The sequence below is a fragment of the Brassica napus genome, chromosome C8 (assembly GCF_020379485.1).
Source record: "Brassica napus cultivar Da-Ae chromosome C8, Da-Ae, whole genome shotgun sequence".
NCBI lineage: Eukaryota > Viridiplantae > Streptophyta > Magnoliopsida > Brassicales > Brassicaceae > Brassica > Brassica napus.
Genome location: NC_063451.1, coordinates 43,291,423 through 43,308,410, shown reverse-complemented (window position 1 = coordinate 43,308,410; position 16,988 = coordinate 43,291,423). Strand labels below are relative to the sequence as shown.

At 39.4% G+C, this 16,988-nt stretch overlaps 4 protein-coding genes across 5 annotated transcripts; 1 reads left to right on the top strand and 3 right to left on the bottom strand.

Annotated features, from left to right (window-relative positions):
• Positions 1–96: 96 nt before the first annotated feature.
• Positions 97–1,006, top strand: LOC106414526. The gene has a single exon (XM_013855166.3). It carries the CDS (start codon positions 294–296, stop codon positions 795–797), a length of 504 nt encoding a protein of 167 aa, XP_013710620.1. The 5' UTR covers positions 97–293; the 3' UTR covers positions 798–1,006.
• A 196-nt stretch (positions 1,007–1,202) lies between these two features.
• LOC106413711 (farnesoic acid carboxyl-O-methyltransferase-like) lies at positions 1,203–2,733 on the bottom strand. The gene is made up of 3 exons (XM_013854459.3): positions 2,507–2,733; positions 1,789–2,418; positions 1,203–1,691 (listed from the first exon to the last, which is right to left on the bottom strand). The coding sequence occupies exons 1-3, from the start codon at positions 2,675–2,677 to the stop codon at positions 1,359–1,361; spliced, it is 1,134 nt and encodes a 377-aa protein (XP_013709913.2). The 5' UTR covers positions 2,678–2,733; the 3' UTR covers positions 1,203–1,358.
• A 4,819-nt stretch (positions 2,734–7,552) lies between these two features.
• On the bottom strand, positions 7,553–9,466 carry LOC125591238. Of its 2 annotated transcripts, XM_048765057.1 has the most exons (3): positions 8,964–9,466; positions 8,592–8,879; positions 7,553–8,517 (listed from the first exon to the last, which is right to left on the bottom strand). In XM_048765057.1, exons 2-3 carry the CDS (start codon positions 8,730–8,732, stop codon positions 8,341–8,343), a joined length of 318 nt encoding a protein of 105 aa, XP_048621014.1. In that variant the 5' UTR covers positions 8,733–8,879; positions 8,964–9,466; the 3' UTR covers positions 7,553–8,340. The 2 variants fall into 2 exon arrangements, with proteins under 2 accessions (XP_048621014.1, XP_048621013.1); XM_048765056.1 differs by having other exon boundaries at positions 8,592–9,466.
• Positions 9,467–10,404: 938 nt separating this feature from the next.
• On the bottom strand, positions 10,405–13,721 carry LOC125592025. The gene is made up of 7 exons (XM_048767005.1): positions 12,932–13,721; positions 12,201–12,795; positions 12,085–12,088; positions 11,936–11,996; positions 11,647–11,866; positions 11,173–11,272; positions 10,405–11,097 (listed from the first exon to the last, which is right to left on the bottom strand). The coding sequence occupies exons 1-7, from the start codon at positions 13,719–13,721 to the stop codon at positions 10,405–10,407; spliced, it is 2,463 nt and encodes an 820-aa protein (XP_048622962.1).
• Between the last annotated feature and the right edge of the window lie 3,267 nt (positions 13,722–16,988).

Genomic DNA, 16,988 nt, shown 5'->3' with positions numbered 1-16,988 from the left:
TTAAAAGGCAATTTCCCATTGGAAATTGGTTTGGCTGCATTGGTGGAATAAACCAAAAAAAAATTATAGTCAGAAAGTGTCTTGGATAAGAATTTTCCTTGGGCCCAAAAATAAGGGTTAGGCAGCCCCTAATTGGAGAGAACGCATGACCAAAGATTAGTGTTTCACGAGGAGCGATGGTGCGTATGGAAGGAGCGTTGATGGGTGAAAAATGTATGATGCTTGGTGTTGGTATCTGGAAGATGTATTTTTGCTGCAAACACCTGATGAGCCTGACTGGGTGAGACCGAATCATGTCATTGAGAACGAGAAAAATAAGGCGCTTCAGCTCACGACCTAAGCAAGAATGTGACTTGATTAATGGACAGATCCAAGCCAGCGAGGGCTTCGATGTTGATTGGACCAAGGCCCGCTGCCTTTACAATTACCATCCTGTTGAGTTCGATGATGATGAATTTGTCGAGGAGCCTGAAACCAATCTTGATCTACTCAACAGGCTCTGTGAGAAATCAATTGGTCACTACAATCAGGAAAACAAGACAGCATATGAACTTGTCAAGCCTCTTTATGCCAATTTTCACGGGACTATTGGGATCATGTTTCTCATAACTTTCCAAGTCAAGGATCCTGTTGAAAACCTCACAAAAGACTTCCAAGCTAGGATTCATTACTCTTATTGTAGCAAGAGCCAGTTCATCATGTGCAGGCCAAAACACCACCAAGCAGATAGCCTTGGAGTTGCCGAGAATGACCCCAAGAAGCCAAAGACTGGAGTAGGATGCTCCCTCTACTTGTGACAAAACTTACCATCGACTCTTGGTTATGTTTTTATTTACTATCTCTAGACTGTTCTTGTTGTCTTCTTGTAAGCAAAGCTACCTGTAGCGAACCTTGTATCTCTCTACATTCTAAATGGCTACTCTCTTTTAGACTAAAAGACAAAGAATTTTCCTTGGCCAAATTTTTAAATTCCATTTCGTGGCAAAGTTTTCACCACCGCTTTGCTCCTAATCCTAGCTTTCAATTTATCTGCAGTATCACAAATACCCAGACCCGTATATTGACCAGTTAATAGATAAGATGAGTTTTGACTGTAAAGAATTTGATTGATTAAGTGTAGGGATATTAAGTTCTATAAATAAAAAAGTTTGTTGGGATATTAGGTTTCATAATTCAACAGTTATAGTTAGATTCTTTTGCGGTGGAATCTAATCACTTATAGTTATTCATATTAATATTTTATTGGACATTAGAATCAACACCATGAAAAAAGAACACAAAGACATCATTGTAAATTTGTAATGGTAAAACATTGTCTCAGAATGATCCCACCTCATAGATCTACGTTGATCAGGAAATCAGGTTTTTCGAAGCACAATGAGGTATTGCATTCCGGGTTTGGCGTTGGCTATCTGAGGAAGTAGTTCTTCTGTCTTCTCCCTCACAATCTCATAGGTTTTCTCCATTACATCTTCGCCAAAGTATGAAGCGACAGATCCTCCAACCGTGACCTTAAATGCGAGCGTTAAATAGTCCGAGTCTAACTGATATTCTTCCTTTGAATGGCTAATTTTTTCGAACACTTCGGTCCTGAAACATTTGTTGTTCTCGATTATCCGCTTCAACTCATCCGCGTGTGCAAGATAGACAGGCAGTTTGAAAGCGTCGAGCTTTTCTTGATCAATAAGACCCTTTTATTAGAAGACAAAAACCGCATATATGTTAGTATTGATTAGTACTAGATTAAAAAAAGAGAGAATTAAAGTTTTGTGTTTAAATTTGTTTAACCTTCTTAGCAATTTCATTAAGAGAAAATCCAATGATATCAATCATGATTCCATTAACCGTTTCGGACATTTGAACCCCATTTGGTAGACAATGTCCAAGAAACAATAGCAATCCACCGGAGACGAGCTCTTGAGCTCTCGCGTTCAATAAACTCCCCACGTCTATCTTGTATTGATCAAGGTACAAGTTCGCTACCTCTTTTGAGAATCCGGTGCAATGTATGTCCTTGTTCCACACTGGAGAATGGCGCTCTCTAACTCCCTTAGGAATCTTGGATACGAAATGGAGTGCGAAAGAAGCAACTCCCACATGGAAACTGTTCTTAGGAAGAACACGACCAAAGAAAGACCCTGGAACTCCAGTTGCAAAATATTTTCTAGCAGGAGGAAGTGTCCTGAAGAGAGTGTTGAAATCGTTGTTTGAAGAATCGTTGAAGAAAACTTGGAACTCAATGTCTTTTTGATACTTGTGTTCCACGGCATCTATTACGGTTTGTACGGCGGCGAAAGTGTTAGGTCCAGTGGAACAACCGAAATCTGCAACGCTAATGAGACCTGAAGTGAAATCAATGTCGAGCTTAGTGGAGATGGCTTCGTTGATCCTCTCCTTTGAAGCTTCAAGCAATGCTCCCTAACGAACCATATATGTTTTGTAATCAATATCTAATTAAGCTCAAAAGAAATGATTGCTAAATGTATAATAATTTTAATAAAAAAACCTGATGTTTAGAATGTTGTTGGTAACTGTTAGGACCTTCACCGCCGACCATCGTAAATGTAGTCGACATGTTTATCTTCCCTATTGTATTTTGATGATTATTTGTGAGTGAGCTGTGATGGTTATATACATTCTGACAAAAATATAATAATATATATATATATACACACATACGTATATCAATTGGCCTTTGGGATATTGGAGGGGGGTGTGGGGGGGATGCTATTGCTGAATGGACTAAACGCAATAAAGATGTTGGGACTATTATACATTTGTATGGTTGTCTTATTTTGTCACGAAATATTATGCCAGAGAGCAAACTTTTTGTGTGGAGGCTGAGAGCCTGAGACTTAACTGGTTTAAAACGTGCGAATGAAAAAATTAATATTATATTGCTAGTTGGTGAAATTTGTCAAAACATCATTATCGCTCTCATACGAGCGTATCTTAGGGGGGGGGGGGGGGGGGGGGGGTGGGCGAAAATTAATAAAACCATGTCTTATGTGTGCCAAATAAGAGACGTTTTGAGTTTTGTGCACTGTTCTCCGGTTTCATTGACACGCGGCGTCCGCGATTGGTGCGTTTTTTAATTAAATTTCTTTTTTTAGACAAAAAGTAAAAAAAAAAAATAATTTAAGAAACCTTTTAATGGGTTTGTGGGATAAAGATGGCCTTAGAACATGATTAAAGCTAAAGGTTCTTAGTTTTTTTTTTTTTTTCGTCTGATTGAAAAGAAAAAAAATTAAAAATCGCGAGCCTCCATGTGTCAGTGGGATCCGCGAACAGTACAAAAACCCAACCAAAGTCGCCTCTTACAGAAGAGGAGGAGGAGCCGGGTTTTATGAAAATGGTGGAGCCCACCTCTTAAGAACCCACTTAAGAGCAGCCCCATTGAGAGTTGTAAAGGGGTTCATGGGCTCGGGTTCATAGGCCCGGAAGCAAAAAAAAAAAGAGAAAATGGGTTTAATCCCGCGACCCGCGTCTTACGAGTGACCCCGTATGAAACGGGTTCACGCCAGGTGTCAGCCATCCATTGGAGACGCGTTATTGAGTTCATGAGGAGGAAACCGGAGAGAAATCATTTTCTCTCATTTCTGAAAAAAAACTAGGGTTTCGGTCCGAGAGGCAATTTCTCGTGCGACGCCGACATTTCTCCAATTTTCTCCTTCGAATCGACGATGGAGTGTCTCATCCACGAGCTCAGGTGAGTATCGAGTGGATTCACAGTTAGATAGAAGCTTTTTGGGGTCGAATTCAATCTCGGGAATTCGAAATAGATTTTGTGGTTTCGAGTTAGGGTTCGAAATCGATACGGGGGTTCAGATTTATGGTTGTAAACCTCATGCGGGGTTCGATTTATCGATTTATGGTTGGTTTCTCGGTGATTGGAAATCGAATTGGGGTTTCCGAGTTAGGGTTCAAAATCGATTTTGGGGGTTTTCGATTAGTGGTTTTAAAACGCCATGTGGGTTCGATTTATCGATTTATGGTTGGTTTCTCGGTGATTAGAAATCGAATTGGGGTTTTTGAGTTAGGGTTCAAAATCGATTTTGGGGGTTTTCGATTAGTGGTTTTAAAACGTCATGTGGGTTCGATTTAGTGTTCGTTTCATCATATTTTTCGTGATTATGTTGTAATCAGTTTGCTTCTCTGGTTCAGATGGATCCCGCAGAAGAGAGAAGAGATAGAAAGAGGCAACAGGAGTACTTCAACATGTTAAGAAACGTGGCCGATTCACAATACGGGATTCCCAGAAGATGTCCCTGTGGTGGGAGAATCATTGACGAGGTTCAGGTGAAGGAGGAGTATGACACTCTTCCTGGGAAGCGCTTCTTCACCTGCATAAACTACGAGGTAAGAGATACAAACCGCTTCTTCCATGCATTACTCTCACTTGGCAAATTAGTATAAATTTTATTTTAGTTGTGCGAGTCTGATGTGTTTATGTTATCAACAAGGCTGATGGGTTTCATTATCGCCAGCCTTGGGTGATAGGTGTCCAGGAGGAGATGGAACGCCTGCGTAAGCGTGTGGAGGTGGCTGAGCAGGTGATCAAGTGGGTGCCCAATCTCAATAAACAGATTGAGAGTGTTGAGGTTAGTGAAGTTTTTTTGAGAGTATCGAATGGCAAGTTAATAATTGTAAAGTTAGGTTTTTTTTAAGTCACTAACAACGTTTCTTTGTTTCCATGTGCATGCACATGTTAAAAGGCTCACTTTGCTGCTTGATAACCTCACTAGTGACGTTTATAACCTCACTGTGCAGGTGGCTGATCTTGAGAAGGTCTGCTTCGAATGAAATCCAAAAGGTAAACACTCAAACTAAACTAAACTAAAGTAGAAGTAGTATTTAGTTTAAAAAAATGTTCCCGTGTAGGTTGCTTGCTGAATTAGAACTGAACTTAACTAGGTAGACTAGAAACTAAACTAGATCTTCATAATGCTCGGTTCCGTGTTGTATTATTTTAAATGCTCTGAATGTGATGTGATGCTCTCTAGAGTAGGAACTGAACTAGGTTTCATTAAATCTATGTTAGTTAGTTGATGTGATTAATGCTCTGATGAATGCTCTTTGTCTACTTCTTGTTCGAGTTTTTAAAAACTGATTTGATGTATAATGAATGCAGTGTGTGAACAACTTGTTTTCTAATTACGTATAATCAATGTTTGGTAGTTAGAAACACCACCCGAAACTCAAAGCAAAATAATAGTTTAAAAACATAGCAAATCCTTTCGACCCTAAACTCAAACCAACTTCTCAAAACACAAAGAAAGTTTAAAACACCACCCGAAACCAAAATGGATCCGTTTTCGCTTAATTCTCCCGGGTTTATGAACCTATTATATTCCCAGAGCAGTCAAACCATAGAAGTAGGGTCTTCTGATGTTCCTAAACCGGTGGAAAGGAGAAAGTGGACAACACAAGAAGACATTATGCTCATCAGTGCTTGGTTGAACACTAGCAAGGATCTCATAGTTAGTAACCAGCAGAAGTTAGGGTCGTATTAGAAAAGAATAGAGGAATATTTTAATTTAAGCCCTCATCTCACTGGCTTTGCTCCTAGAGAGTGGAGTCAGTGTAAGCAGAGGTGGGGAAGGGTGAATGAGCAGGTGTGTAAGTTTGTGGGAAGCTATGAGACCGCTTTGAAGGAGCAATCTAGTGGCCAAAATGAGAACGATGTCATGAAGTCTGCCCATGACATCTTCTTAAATGACTACTAGGTCAAGTTCACACTTGAACATGCGTGGAGGGAGCTGCGGTTTAATCAAAAATGGAAATCAAACTCTGTGTCAAAAGATTGTGCAAAGGAGAAAAGGAAGGAATCTGTGGAGACGGTGCCTGACTCGGAAGAGGTTAGGCCTCCTGGTGTTAAGGCTTGCAAAGCAGCCAAACACAAGAAGCATGGGAATGAAGCAGCATTTGATCGACTGGAGAGCATTCTAGACTTGAAACAGAACATATCCAAACAGAAATTACTAGAACGTCTCATATCCAAAAAAGATACTCTAACTGATAGTGAGGTGTCTCTGAAGGACAAACTCGTTTCTGAGATGCTTTGATCTGGTCAGTGATAGTTGTTTAGGTGATTACTCGCGTAGTTGTTTAGGTTGTGTAGTTCATAAATTGGTTACTTGATTACTTGCTTACTTGCTTACTTGATTACTTGATCACTGGTTCTAGTTGATTAATAACTTGTCTTGCTTCTTCTGTGTTATTTTGCTGGTCAAGGGTTGCACTTCTGCAGGTCACGGGTTCTACTTCTCTACTGGCGCAACACATTCTATTCTGTAGTTGATGGGTTCTAGTTGTCACGGGTAGTAGCTGTCACAGGTTATCAGTTTATGTATTTTCATTTCGCGGCAGGTCACGGGTTCTAGTAGGAGGATTGTGTAGTTGTCACGGGTTGTAGTAGTGACAACACGTTTTCAAGTACGTTTGCTTATGTATGTTTGTGTCACGGGTGTAAAAGTGTAGTATTTTGTTTGTTTCTATACTTCACGGGTATTGTAAGAGGAAGGACTATAAAATGTATGTCGTATATCTCATTTATCAATTATCTCTCATCTTTGTTTAAGTTGTTCCTCTCTTCTTTAAATTTGTATCTCAACCTGCAAAAAAAAAACAATCCATCAAGGCCACTCCATCAAGGCCACAGCATCAAAACACTCCCCCTTCTGTAAACTTGTTCCTCTCTGTTCTTTAAGTTCTTCCTCTCTCTTCTAAAAACTTGTATCTCAAGTTCCATATACCACAAAACACTCCATCAATCCCACGCCAAATCAACAACCACAACACCCATCAAGCCCACGCCAAATCAACAACCACAACACAATCCCTCCTTGGTCTATCTCTCCCTTAATTTTTTTTTTAAACACTTAGCCAATTCTTCTTCTTCTATCACTTTTTTTTAAACATTTAACAAAATTTCCACAAAAAAAAATGTCATCTTCATCGTCAGATGGCGTAGATGAAGTTGTTGAAAAAATGTTCGACCAAGAATTTGATAATATCATCGACTCCCTAGTTGATGTTCAAGCCAACAAACCGAAGAGACGAGCTTATATCGAAAAAGATCGGGAACAAAGCCACAATCAACTATGGAATGACTATTTCAAGGAACATCCACTAGTAAAAAACAGGGCCACAGCCACGTTAATTTTCGTGGGTATGACTAAATTTTCATGGCTATACGGAGCAGAAGCCACGAAATGCTACGAAACGCAAAACGTACGTATACGAGCGTAGCAAAAACAGCGCGTGTCAAAAAACGTAGCAAAATGCCACGTATTGCCACGAAACTTTTCGTAGCAACTTTGCTACGATTTGAGACGAAACATGTGTGGCAATGTGCTACGGTTTGACGCGGATGGTAATGTAGCAATAAGCTACGGTTTGCTACGATTGTTTTCGTGGGTAGTTTTAATAATTATAAAAAAAATTAAAAACAATTATAAAGCACCAATTTGAAATTTTTATAAAATGCAAAATGCGAATTAAAAGCTAAAATATCATAGAAACTAAAATATATTACATAAAAGCTGCAGTTTTAAACATTCAAAAGATAATACAACTTGAAACAAAGTACACAAAAGATTGAAGCTTAATACATCAACTGACCAAACCTTACATACCAAGGTCTTGGCACCACCTATCTAACTCAGATGGGTTATTGATCGTGAGATGTTGTGGTAGAGCCGTAGATTGACCTTGAGCTTGTGGCTGATGTTGAGATTGAATTGGAGCTTGGGGCTGACCTTGAGGTTGTGACTGAGCTTGAGGCTGAGATGGTTGTGCAGTTGAGGCAGGAGTGGAAGCTTGAGATTGGAGAGTTTGCAGAATAATGTTGAGAGTTGCTTGGCTAGCTGACATCCCCCCCGTTACTTGAGTTTTGAAAGCATTGATTTCTGCCTTCAAAGCACTGAAATCTTCCTTGACTCCAACAATGTCTTCCTTGACTTCAGAAATGGTGGTCTCAAAGCCAGACATGCGCATATCAACGTCTAGGTTGCGCTGCAGTGAGACAGGAATCGGCACAGATGGACTGCTGTTCTTGTACTGAACACTGCCAAGGCCGTAGATTGTACCCTTTTTTGTCTTTCCTCTCTGCAAAAAGACAGGAAAATAATCATAAGCATTCATTCCAATCACAAGCACCATAACTAAGATAGTATCAATTCCAATAATTAACTTAGACAATCACAAGCATCTTAACTAACTGAGACAGTCTCCAGTTCAATAATTAACTTAGACAATCACAAGCACCATAACTAACATAGACAGTCTCAATTCCAATAATTAACTAAGAGTCTCAATTTCAATAATTAACTTAGACAACTAGTATTGACTGTCTCCAAGTGGAGATCCATCTTGTAACATCTCTTCAACGGCTTCCTCAACCTCCAGCACCAGTTCCTCCGTACGTTCGTCTAGGAAGGAACCATCTTTACCCGTGTGAGTCTTCCTTGCAAGGGCTGTGTATGAAGGTGGTTCATCCAAACCTTCATCAACCATCTACAAGAAAGGAAACAGATGGAAGTTAGACAACACTTAAGGCAAAAAAAATTATGAAAAAAGGCAAAACTGACCATTTGATACGCAATGTTCAGGAAACAGCGTGGGCCTGCACCGTGCTTGTGCATCTTCTTCCCAACTGGAGCAGACTTACGAGATCTTGCAGTTTTTGCTCTCTTCCTTTTTGCTTGCTCAGTGTTGTACTTCTCAACCATTGTTGCCTAGTGAGCGTCTGACATGTAAGAAGGTTGCCTATTATCTCTCCTGTTCTGGCTGATGCGGCCACAGACGGTAACCTGAGTTTGTTTCTTCCACTTCAAGTAGATTTCATCATGGAATTGGTCATCCCAGTAGTAGTGTTGCTACAAAAGAACATAAGACAGAGTTAAACATTATAGCTTCCTAATAGTTGAGAAAGGGAAAAGGAAAGGGAAACAAGCACTTACAATGAACGCATGCCACCACTGATCCTTCTTCTCAGGTGGAACGAAGTTCCAGCTTGCCCACGACCCCCAATAGTTTCCCTGCCATGTTGCTCGGATAAAAGCATGGACTTCAGGATCAATACCAAACCTGAGACAAGACAATGGCAAACATCAAATAAAAATCAAATATTAAACTCTACACTTAATCTTCTAATACACGGTTCAACTAGTATTGACAAAATCAAATATTATACTCTACACTTAGTCTACTAATACAAGGTTCAACTAATACCACAATGCTCCATTGGTCTTGTCAGGGTGGAGGTGTGGCTGGTTACGTCTGGATGGCGCACGTAGCAGAGCATCTTCTCTTCTCCTGACATAAGGGGCAGGAGCCACAGGCACAGCACTTGAAGACCAGACAGATGCGTGAGGAACAGCTCCAGGAGGTACAACTCCAGGAGGAGAAAAAGATAGGGCCATGGCAGAAGGATCCGATAAGGTCATTTGTGGTCTCCCTTGCCGCATACCTGTAGACAGACAGAGAGTATTAAGAGGAATCAAAACTTTAAAGGGAGACAAAACCAAAAAACAAAAACTTGAAATCAAAACCGTAAGAAGTCTAAATTGAAACCCTAAGAAGTCTAAATCGAAACCCTAAGAAGCCTAAATCAAAACCCTAAGAAGTCTAGATGGAAGAGGAATCGAGACAGAGACGAGGGGCTCACTAACCTGGGAGCTGTAATTCCGTAGGGCGAGGGCGACGACGTGATTCGTTGGGGATTCCAGTCGAAGGAGCCATCGTTGAGAGAGAGAGAGAGAGGAGTCTGTGAGAGAGTGTGAGAAAGAATGAGAGAGGCGGTGAAGGTTTGAGAGAGAGAGGAGGCTGTGAGAGTCTCGTGAGAATGGGAGAACGGCAAAGGTTTCAGAGAGAGAGAGAGAGAGAGACACGACAATTTTTAGGTTTATAGGAAAAAAATTGGTTAAGTATAGAAATTGGGCTTTAGTTAAGTGGGAAAATTTTGGGTTTGGAGAGAATTGGGTTTTGGGTTTAGGAGGAAAATTTTTTGGGTTAATTATGTGGTGGGAAATGGGTTTAGGGTATAGATAGGGTTTAGGGTTTTAAGCGAATGTAATTTTTTTAAAAAAAATCTTAAAACTATTAATTAGAATTTAAGAATATAAGAAACTAAATTTAAAAATTTCATATAAAAATTAAAAATTTAAGAATTTAAGAATTTAAACTATATATTACAAATTTAAAAATTTCATATAAAAATTAAAAATTAAGAATTTAAGAATTTAAACTATATATTACAAATTTAAAAATTTCATAACTTACAAGTTACTAATTGTTTAACTTATTTATATTACAATTTTTTTAAACTTCATAAATTACACATTACTAAGTGATTACTTATTCATATTACAATTTTAAAAAACTTCATAAACGACAAACTTACTAAGAACTTGAATCAGATTCCGAATCCGAATCAGTACAAGCCTCATCTAATTCATCTTCTGAAACGTATTCGTCATTAGGAGGAACAACTGGTGTAGATTCATAATCTGAATCATCTTCGACAACATACGTCTCAATGCGCAGCATCACGCTCTGTGCAACAACTTGGTTGTGTGTCTCATCTTGTAATGCAACAAGAGCATCCTCGGAGGTTTCTCGAACCCCTCTAGGCATAACTTTTGTACATGCCCACCAATCGTTGGCTGATGTATGTCGTACCCGCGGATAAGGAATAAAACAAACTTGATCACAATTACCAGATAAGATAAATGGATCATATTTCTCATACTGCCAACGCGGAGACACATCAATGATTCCTGATTTATGTTTTCGAATTCCCCGTCCTTCAGTTGTATCAAACCACTTACATTTAAAAACCATGGCCTTCAGTCCAACGGAACCAAAATACTCAACCATTATTATCTCCTCGATCAAACCGTAATAGTCAGTATCTATGGTTCCACGAACTTGGACGCCGTAATGTTGGGTTTTCTTATCTTGGCCATGGCACTGTGTGTGGAAGCAGTATCCACGTGAATGGTAAATCGGCCAAGATTTATACTTACGTTGCGGACCTTGTACAAAATCTAACATCCACATCGGAAACTCATATGTGTTACTCGCTTGCACAACCTGTCAATTAAATTTATATTTATAAATGATAAGTTTCTAATTCAAATTAAAAATCAAATAATATCATAAACTCACATAGTTTTTCACCCATTCAGCAAAATGTTGGTCTTTCAGTATTTGTAGATCATTAGTAGACATATATGGGTTTCTCTCTGTCATAAACTCCTCGAACATCCTGTTATTTTTAAAAGAGATTATGATTTCAGGTATCCTGAAAAATAACAAAAAAAAAAGTAATTGAAGTACCTTTCGTAGGGTTCGAATGTATCACAATTGAGCATCAGAAAAGTCTGGAGGACAGTGTAGTCTTCATCGGTTAGTCATTTCTCTTCAGATTTTCCACTGACCCGACCTTCGTGATAAAACAAGTTAGGCACATCTGGATATTGATATGTAAACCGAACTTCCCCGGGAAGTGGAACCTCAGGTACCACATGTGGATTACCAAAGAAGTTTACAGAAGCGGTAGATATTTTTTCATTCACATATTGTGCAACGATGGAACCTCCAATGTGTGCCTTATTTTTAACTTTCTTTTTCAGATGGTACATGTATCGCTCGAAAGGATACATCCATCTATATTGCACTGGACCACCTAAAGCAGCTTCGTCTGCTAAATGTACGGCCAAATGTTCCATAACATCAAAGAACGACGGTGGAAAAATCTTCTCCAAATTACAAAGCTTCACCGCAATGTTTTCTTTCAAAATAGCAACATCTTCGTGCTTAAGTATCTTCGCAGAGATATCACGAAAGAAAAGTGCTATCTCTACAAAAAAAAATTATAAGGAGTTAGTCAATAATAACATGTATCAAACCAATTGTTAAGATTATGTACCTGAAATGGCAATGTGAACACTTTTGGGAAGTAATTCCTTAAACGCAAATGGGAGAAGTCGCTGCATAATGACGTGACAATCATGACTTTTGAGACCTGAAATCTTGCTATTCGTCTCGTCTATACACCTACTAAACTTTGAAGCATACCCATCTGGAAATTTTATATCATTTTTCAACCATCGCAGAAATTCTTTTTTTCTTCCTTCGACAACCGGAAAATCGGGACAGGCATCGTTCCATCAGCCTTCATATGTAACTCAGACCTTCTGCACAAATCAGGTAGATCCATCCTCGACTTTGCATTATCTTTTGTCTTCCCGGGAACATTAAGCACCGTGTTGATAAGATTATCAAAGAAATTTTTCTCAACGTGCATGAAGTCCACGTTGTGGCGAAGAAGAAGGTTTTCCCAATACGGCAACTCCCAAAAGATACTTTTCTTCACCCAATTGTGGTCTTTGCCGTAGCCGTTTATAATGCTCGCAGGTTTCTCGTGTCCATTTCCTCCACAATCGATAGTTTTCTTCAATCCTTCGATGTTGTTGATTCTTTCGCGAAGAATTTCTTCTCCCGTCAACCATCGTGGAGGATCATCAGTTACTGTCTGCCCCTTTCGAAAAGCTTGGACATTTCTTCTGTAAGGATGCTCCTTAGGCAGGAACATTCTATGGCAGTCAAACCAGCTATACTTCCTTCCATGTTGCAACCAAAAAGACTTTGTATCATCAAGACAATATGGACAAGCTAACCGGCCATGAGTCATCCATCCGGACATCATGCCGTAAGCGGGAAAGTCATTAATTGTCCACATTAGTGCGGCTCGCATCGAAAATTTTTGCTTCTTCGAGACATCATATGCTTCAACACCATCGCTCCACAAACTTTTTTAGTTCTTCAATTAACGGCTGCAGATAAATATCAATGCTCTTCTTTGGATGCCTTGGCCCAGGAACTAGTACTGATAAAAAGAAATATTCTCTTTTCATACACATACCAGGAAGTAGGTTATACGGGGTTACGATGACGGGCCAGACCGAGTGGGCTTCTCCGCTCATACCCACTGGATTAAATCCATTTGTTGCTAATCCTAGATAAACATTTCGACTTTCCTCCGCAAAATCAGGATATACCTTGTTAAAATGCTTCCATGCTGCAGCATCTGAAGGGTGGTGCATTTCTCCTTCTGGCGACTCATGTTCTGCGTGCCATCGCATTTGTGATGCAGTAGACTCTTGTTGGTACAGACGCTTCAACCTCTCTGTAATAGGCAAATAGAACATTCTCTGTTTTGGACGCCTCTTTCCCTTTCCATGGTTCTTGTGAAATCTATCTTTCCCACAAAACCGACACGCCAACAGCCCGCTATCTTCTTTCCAAAATAACATGCAATTATCCTCACAAATATCGATCTTGACAACAGGGAGACCAAGCGACTTCGTCAGCTTCTTCATCTCATAATATGACTCAGGAGCTATATTTGGTTGTGGCAAAACATCTCTAAAAGTTTGTGATATCTCATCCATACATGACTCCGCCAAATTATGATCAGTTTTTACTTTCATTAAACGAGATGCCAAGTATAGTTGAGAAATACCTTCAACACATCCATCATATAGTGGTTGATTGGCGGCTTCAAAATCTTCAAACACTCTTTCTTCATATTGTTCTTCATTGGGTTCTTCCATCAAATCTTCCGGTATTTCAGTTGAGCCAAAGTCTCCTCCAAGAATGTTCTCTTCATATGGGCCGTCTTCTGCATAACTTGCTTCATTTCCCATACCCATAAATTGACCTCATGTCGATGATTCTCCAGCGTCATAGTAGCTTTCTCCATGGCTTGACCATACATAATAATTACTTTTGAAGCCAACTCGGTAAAGATGGCGAGATACGGTTCTTACATCACGTTGCTTTCGGTTTCCACATGTTACACAAGGACATAACATGATTTTTAGTTCCAAAAAAGAATTTTGACTTGAGGCAAGGGCGATAAAAACTTCAACACCTTCGCTAAACTCTCTTGAAACATGATTAGTACTTGGATCAATGTGTCGATCCATCCACTCTCGATTTTGAAAATAATAAGACATTGAAAACTCTCTTTTTTTTCTTTTTTTTTAGACAAATCGTCTGATCTCACATTTGAATTGTGAATTGTTATGGTAGTTGGTTGCAATGTGAATGAACTCTCATGCGTTTGCTTATATAGGAAAAACATTGCCACGTTTTTGCTACGAAATGCCACGAAAATTGCTACGTTTTTTGCTACGAAATGCCACGAAAATTGCTACGATTTTGCTACGTTTATTTTCGTGGCAACCTATCAGAATATTTCCTGCACCCAATCAGACCGATGTGATTACACTGAAAAAACCTGCCACGAAATTTCCCACGAATGATTTTCGTGGCTTCAGTTTTTGTATTTATCCCTGCCATATGTGCAGGATGTGATTGGTGTGATTTTTTTCGGTGGGCTTGCCACGGTTTGCTACGATAAAATTCGTGGCAATCACTTTATTTGTTTTTTCTGGCCGACTAAGATATATTAATATTATAAATTTCGATAGCCACGGTTAAAATGTAGCAAAGCGTAGGAGTGTTTGCTATGAATTGCATACCCACGATTATTAAGTGGCAATTTCGTGGCTAACCCTGGCCACGAATATATCCGTAACAATTTCGTAGCAACGTCTGCTACGTAAGTTTACGATTTGCCACGTTTTTCTTTCTCGTAGTATTTCGTAGGTAGATCGTAGCTTTTGCGTTTTTGCCACGAAATACGCGTGGCATTTTCGTGGCTATGGCCCTGTTTTTTACTAGTGATCCTACATACCCACCGGACATGTTTAGGCGGCATTTTCGAATGAACAAGCCTTTATTCCTTCGCATTGTCGATTACCTCAATAATGAAGTTCCATACTTTGAGCAAAGAAAAAATGCTCACGGAAGGTACGGGCTATCTGCACTTCAGAAGTGTACATCATCTATCTGAATCCTGACATATGGTCAATCGGGAGATACATATGACGAATATCTCCGACTAGGTGAAAGTACTGCACTTTTATGTTTGGAAAATTTCACTAATGGGATAATACAATTGTTTGGAGATGAGTATCTAAGAAGACCTACAGCGGATGATCTTTGACGATTACTCGACAATGGAAAGGCACACGGGTTTCCGGGGATGATAGGCAACATCGACTGTATGCATTGGGAGTGGAAAAACTGTCCAACCGCTTGGAGAGGTCAGTACACTCGTGGTACAGGAAAACCGACAATTGTCTTAGAGGCTGTGGCATCACATGATCTTTGGATATGGCACTCATTTTTCGGATTACCAGGTACCCTCAACGATATAAATGTTCTTGATCGGTCACCAGTTTTTGATGACATTTTGCAAGGTCGAGCTCCTCGAGTTAATTTCAAGGTCAACAACCACAAATATCGTAAGGCGTACTACCTTACGGACGGAATTTATCCGAATTGGTCAACATTTATCCAATCCATCCCACTTCCTCAAGGTCCTAAAGTAGAGCTATTTGCTCGACGTCAAGAATCCGTCAGAAAAGATGTCGAACGTGCTTTTGGAGTATTGCAAGCGAGGTTTGCAATAGTTAAAAACCCAGCTCTACTATGAGATAAGGAAAAGATAGGAAAGATTATGAAAACTTGTGTCATACTCCACAATATGATAGTAGAGAACGAACGCGACGGATACACTCAGTATGATACATCTGACTTCGAAGTAGGAGAGTCAAGCCGAAGTTCTAAGGTTAAAAGGAGAAAAAGTGTGAATGTCCCTATGCTTGACATTCGCAATCAAATTCGGGATCCACAGATACATGATCGTTTGAAAGTTGATTTAGTTGAAAATGTATGGGAAAAATATGGTAATCATGATGAATAATCTTTGTATGTTTATGAATTCTCATTATATTAAATAAAAACTTTTAAAAAATATTTTAATTTTTTTTTTATTCCTATGAACCCTTCTTCAGGTTCACTAATGCAAGAGCAAAAATTATACAGGTTCAACACTATTCATGGCCCCACCAAAAAATTAATTAAAATTCACTATTGGGAATGCTCTTAAAACCATGATTAATCCAGAGTTCTTAGAGTAAAGTTCTTAGCGGAAGTTATTAGCCCTACGAGGTTTCAGAAATAAGTAAACGTGTGTGAGAAAAGATTTGACAAATAATAACGAAATACTTAAGAGATCGACGCTGGATCATTTTCTCAACCACACACTAAGCCCAAAATTACTCTTTAATCTATACTATTAGAGGATTCACTTTGATGCCCTCCATGGAATGTAGAACAAGCTCATTAGCTACAGATTCCGCCGCGGTCTCCTGGTCCCATGCATGTTCTGTCGAAAGAGGATGCATGTTCTTCTCAGTTCTGGCGCTGAACTACGGATTGATCTTGACTTTGAGTTATGATTCTTTGAACTATGAAAGCATTTTCAAGAAAAATACAGATAAACATAACAAGACAATGATATGAATGTAAGAATACCAAAAACTCACGTGGCCTAGATCAGATGAAGAGAGCAAAGCTGCTGCTTCTTGGGCTAATGAACCTTTCCTTACTCATCGTGATCCTGCCGTTGTTGACACTTTCCAAACTTCCTGGAAGACAAGCAAGCAAGCAAGCAGGAGTCATAACTGCTTAGCAACAAGATATACACCAATAGCTAGTAAGAAAAAAAAAGACAAACAAAAACAAACCTCTCTTCTCTGAGAATATTGTGAACAGTGCAATCCCAATATATCTCAAGTCCCGGTTAAAATCATAAATCTGTGCAAGCAAATGTGTAACATCTTAGAGACTTGCGTTACAAGTAACAACAGTCAGTCGAAGAAAGCTTGGCCAGATCAAGAAGGGGCTTTAGTATATTGCCTATTTCAACCTAAGAGAATGTTTTGCCATCTAAAAACCATAGACCAAACAACTTTGCTTCTTTGCTGAGACGACTTTTTATAGCCTCAGACCCCACCACTCTTTTCTCGTCTAAATGTTTAAAACGACAGCATGTTTAACCAATT

Excerpts from the sequence above, each read along its gene's own strand:
- LOC125592025 (XM_048767005.1), bottom strand. The coding sequence starts at position 13,721 with ATGGGTATGGGAAATGAAGCAAGTTATGCAGAAGACGGCCCATATGAA. Across the intron at positions 12,796-12,931 it reads CCCGTATAACCTACTTCCTG|CATATGATGTCTCGAAGAAG; the intron begins GTATGTGTATGA and ends ATGGTGTTGAAG. Across the intron at positions 11,098-11,172 it reads CTGAATGGGTGAAAAACTAT|GTTGTGCAAGCGAGTAACAC; the intron begins GTGAGTTTATGA and ends TTTAATTGACAG.
- LOC125591238 (XM_048765056.1), bottom strand. The coding sequence starts at position 8,163 with ATGGTGCTTGTGATTGGAATGAATGCTTATGATTATTTTCCTGTCTTT.
- LOC106413711 (XM_013854459.3), bottom strand. The coding sequence starts at position 2,677 with ATGTGTGTATATATATATATATTATTATATTTTTGTCAGAATGTATAT. Across the intron at positions 2,419-2,506 it reads AACAACATTCTAAACATCAG|GGAGCATTGCTTGAAGCTTC; the intron begins GTTTTTTTATTA and ends ATGGTTCGTTAG. Across the intron at positions 1,692-1,788 it reads TTAATGAAATTGCTAAGAAG|GGTCTTATTGATCAAGAAAA; the intron begins GTTAAACAAATT and ends TTCTAATAAAAG.
- LOC106414526 (XM_013855166.3), top strand. The coding sequence starts at position 294 with ATGTCATTGAGAACGAGAAAAATAAGGCGCTTCAGCTCACGACCTAAG.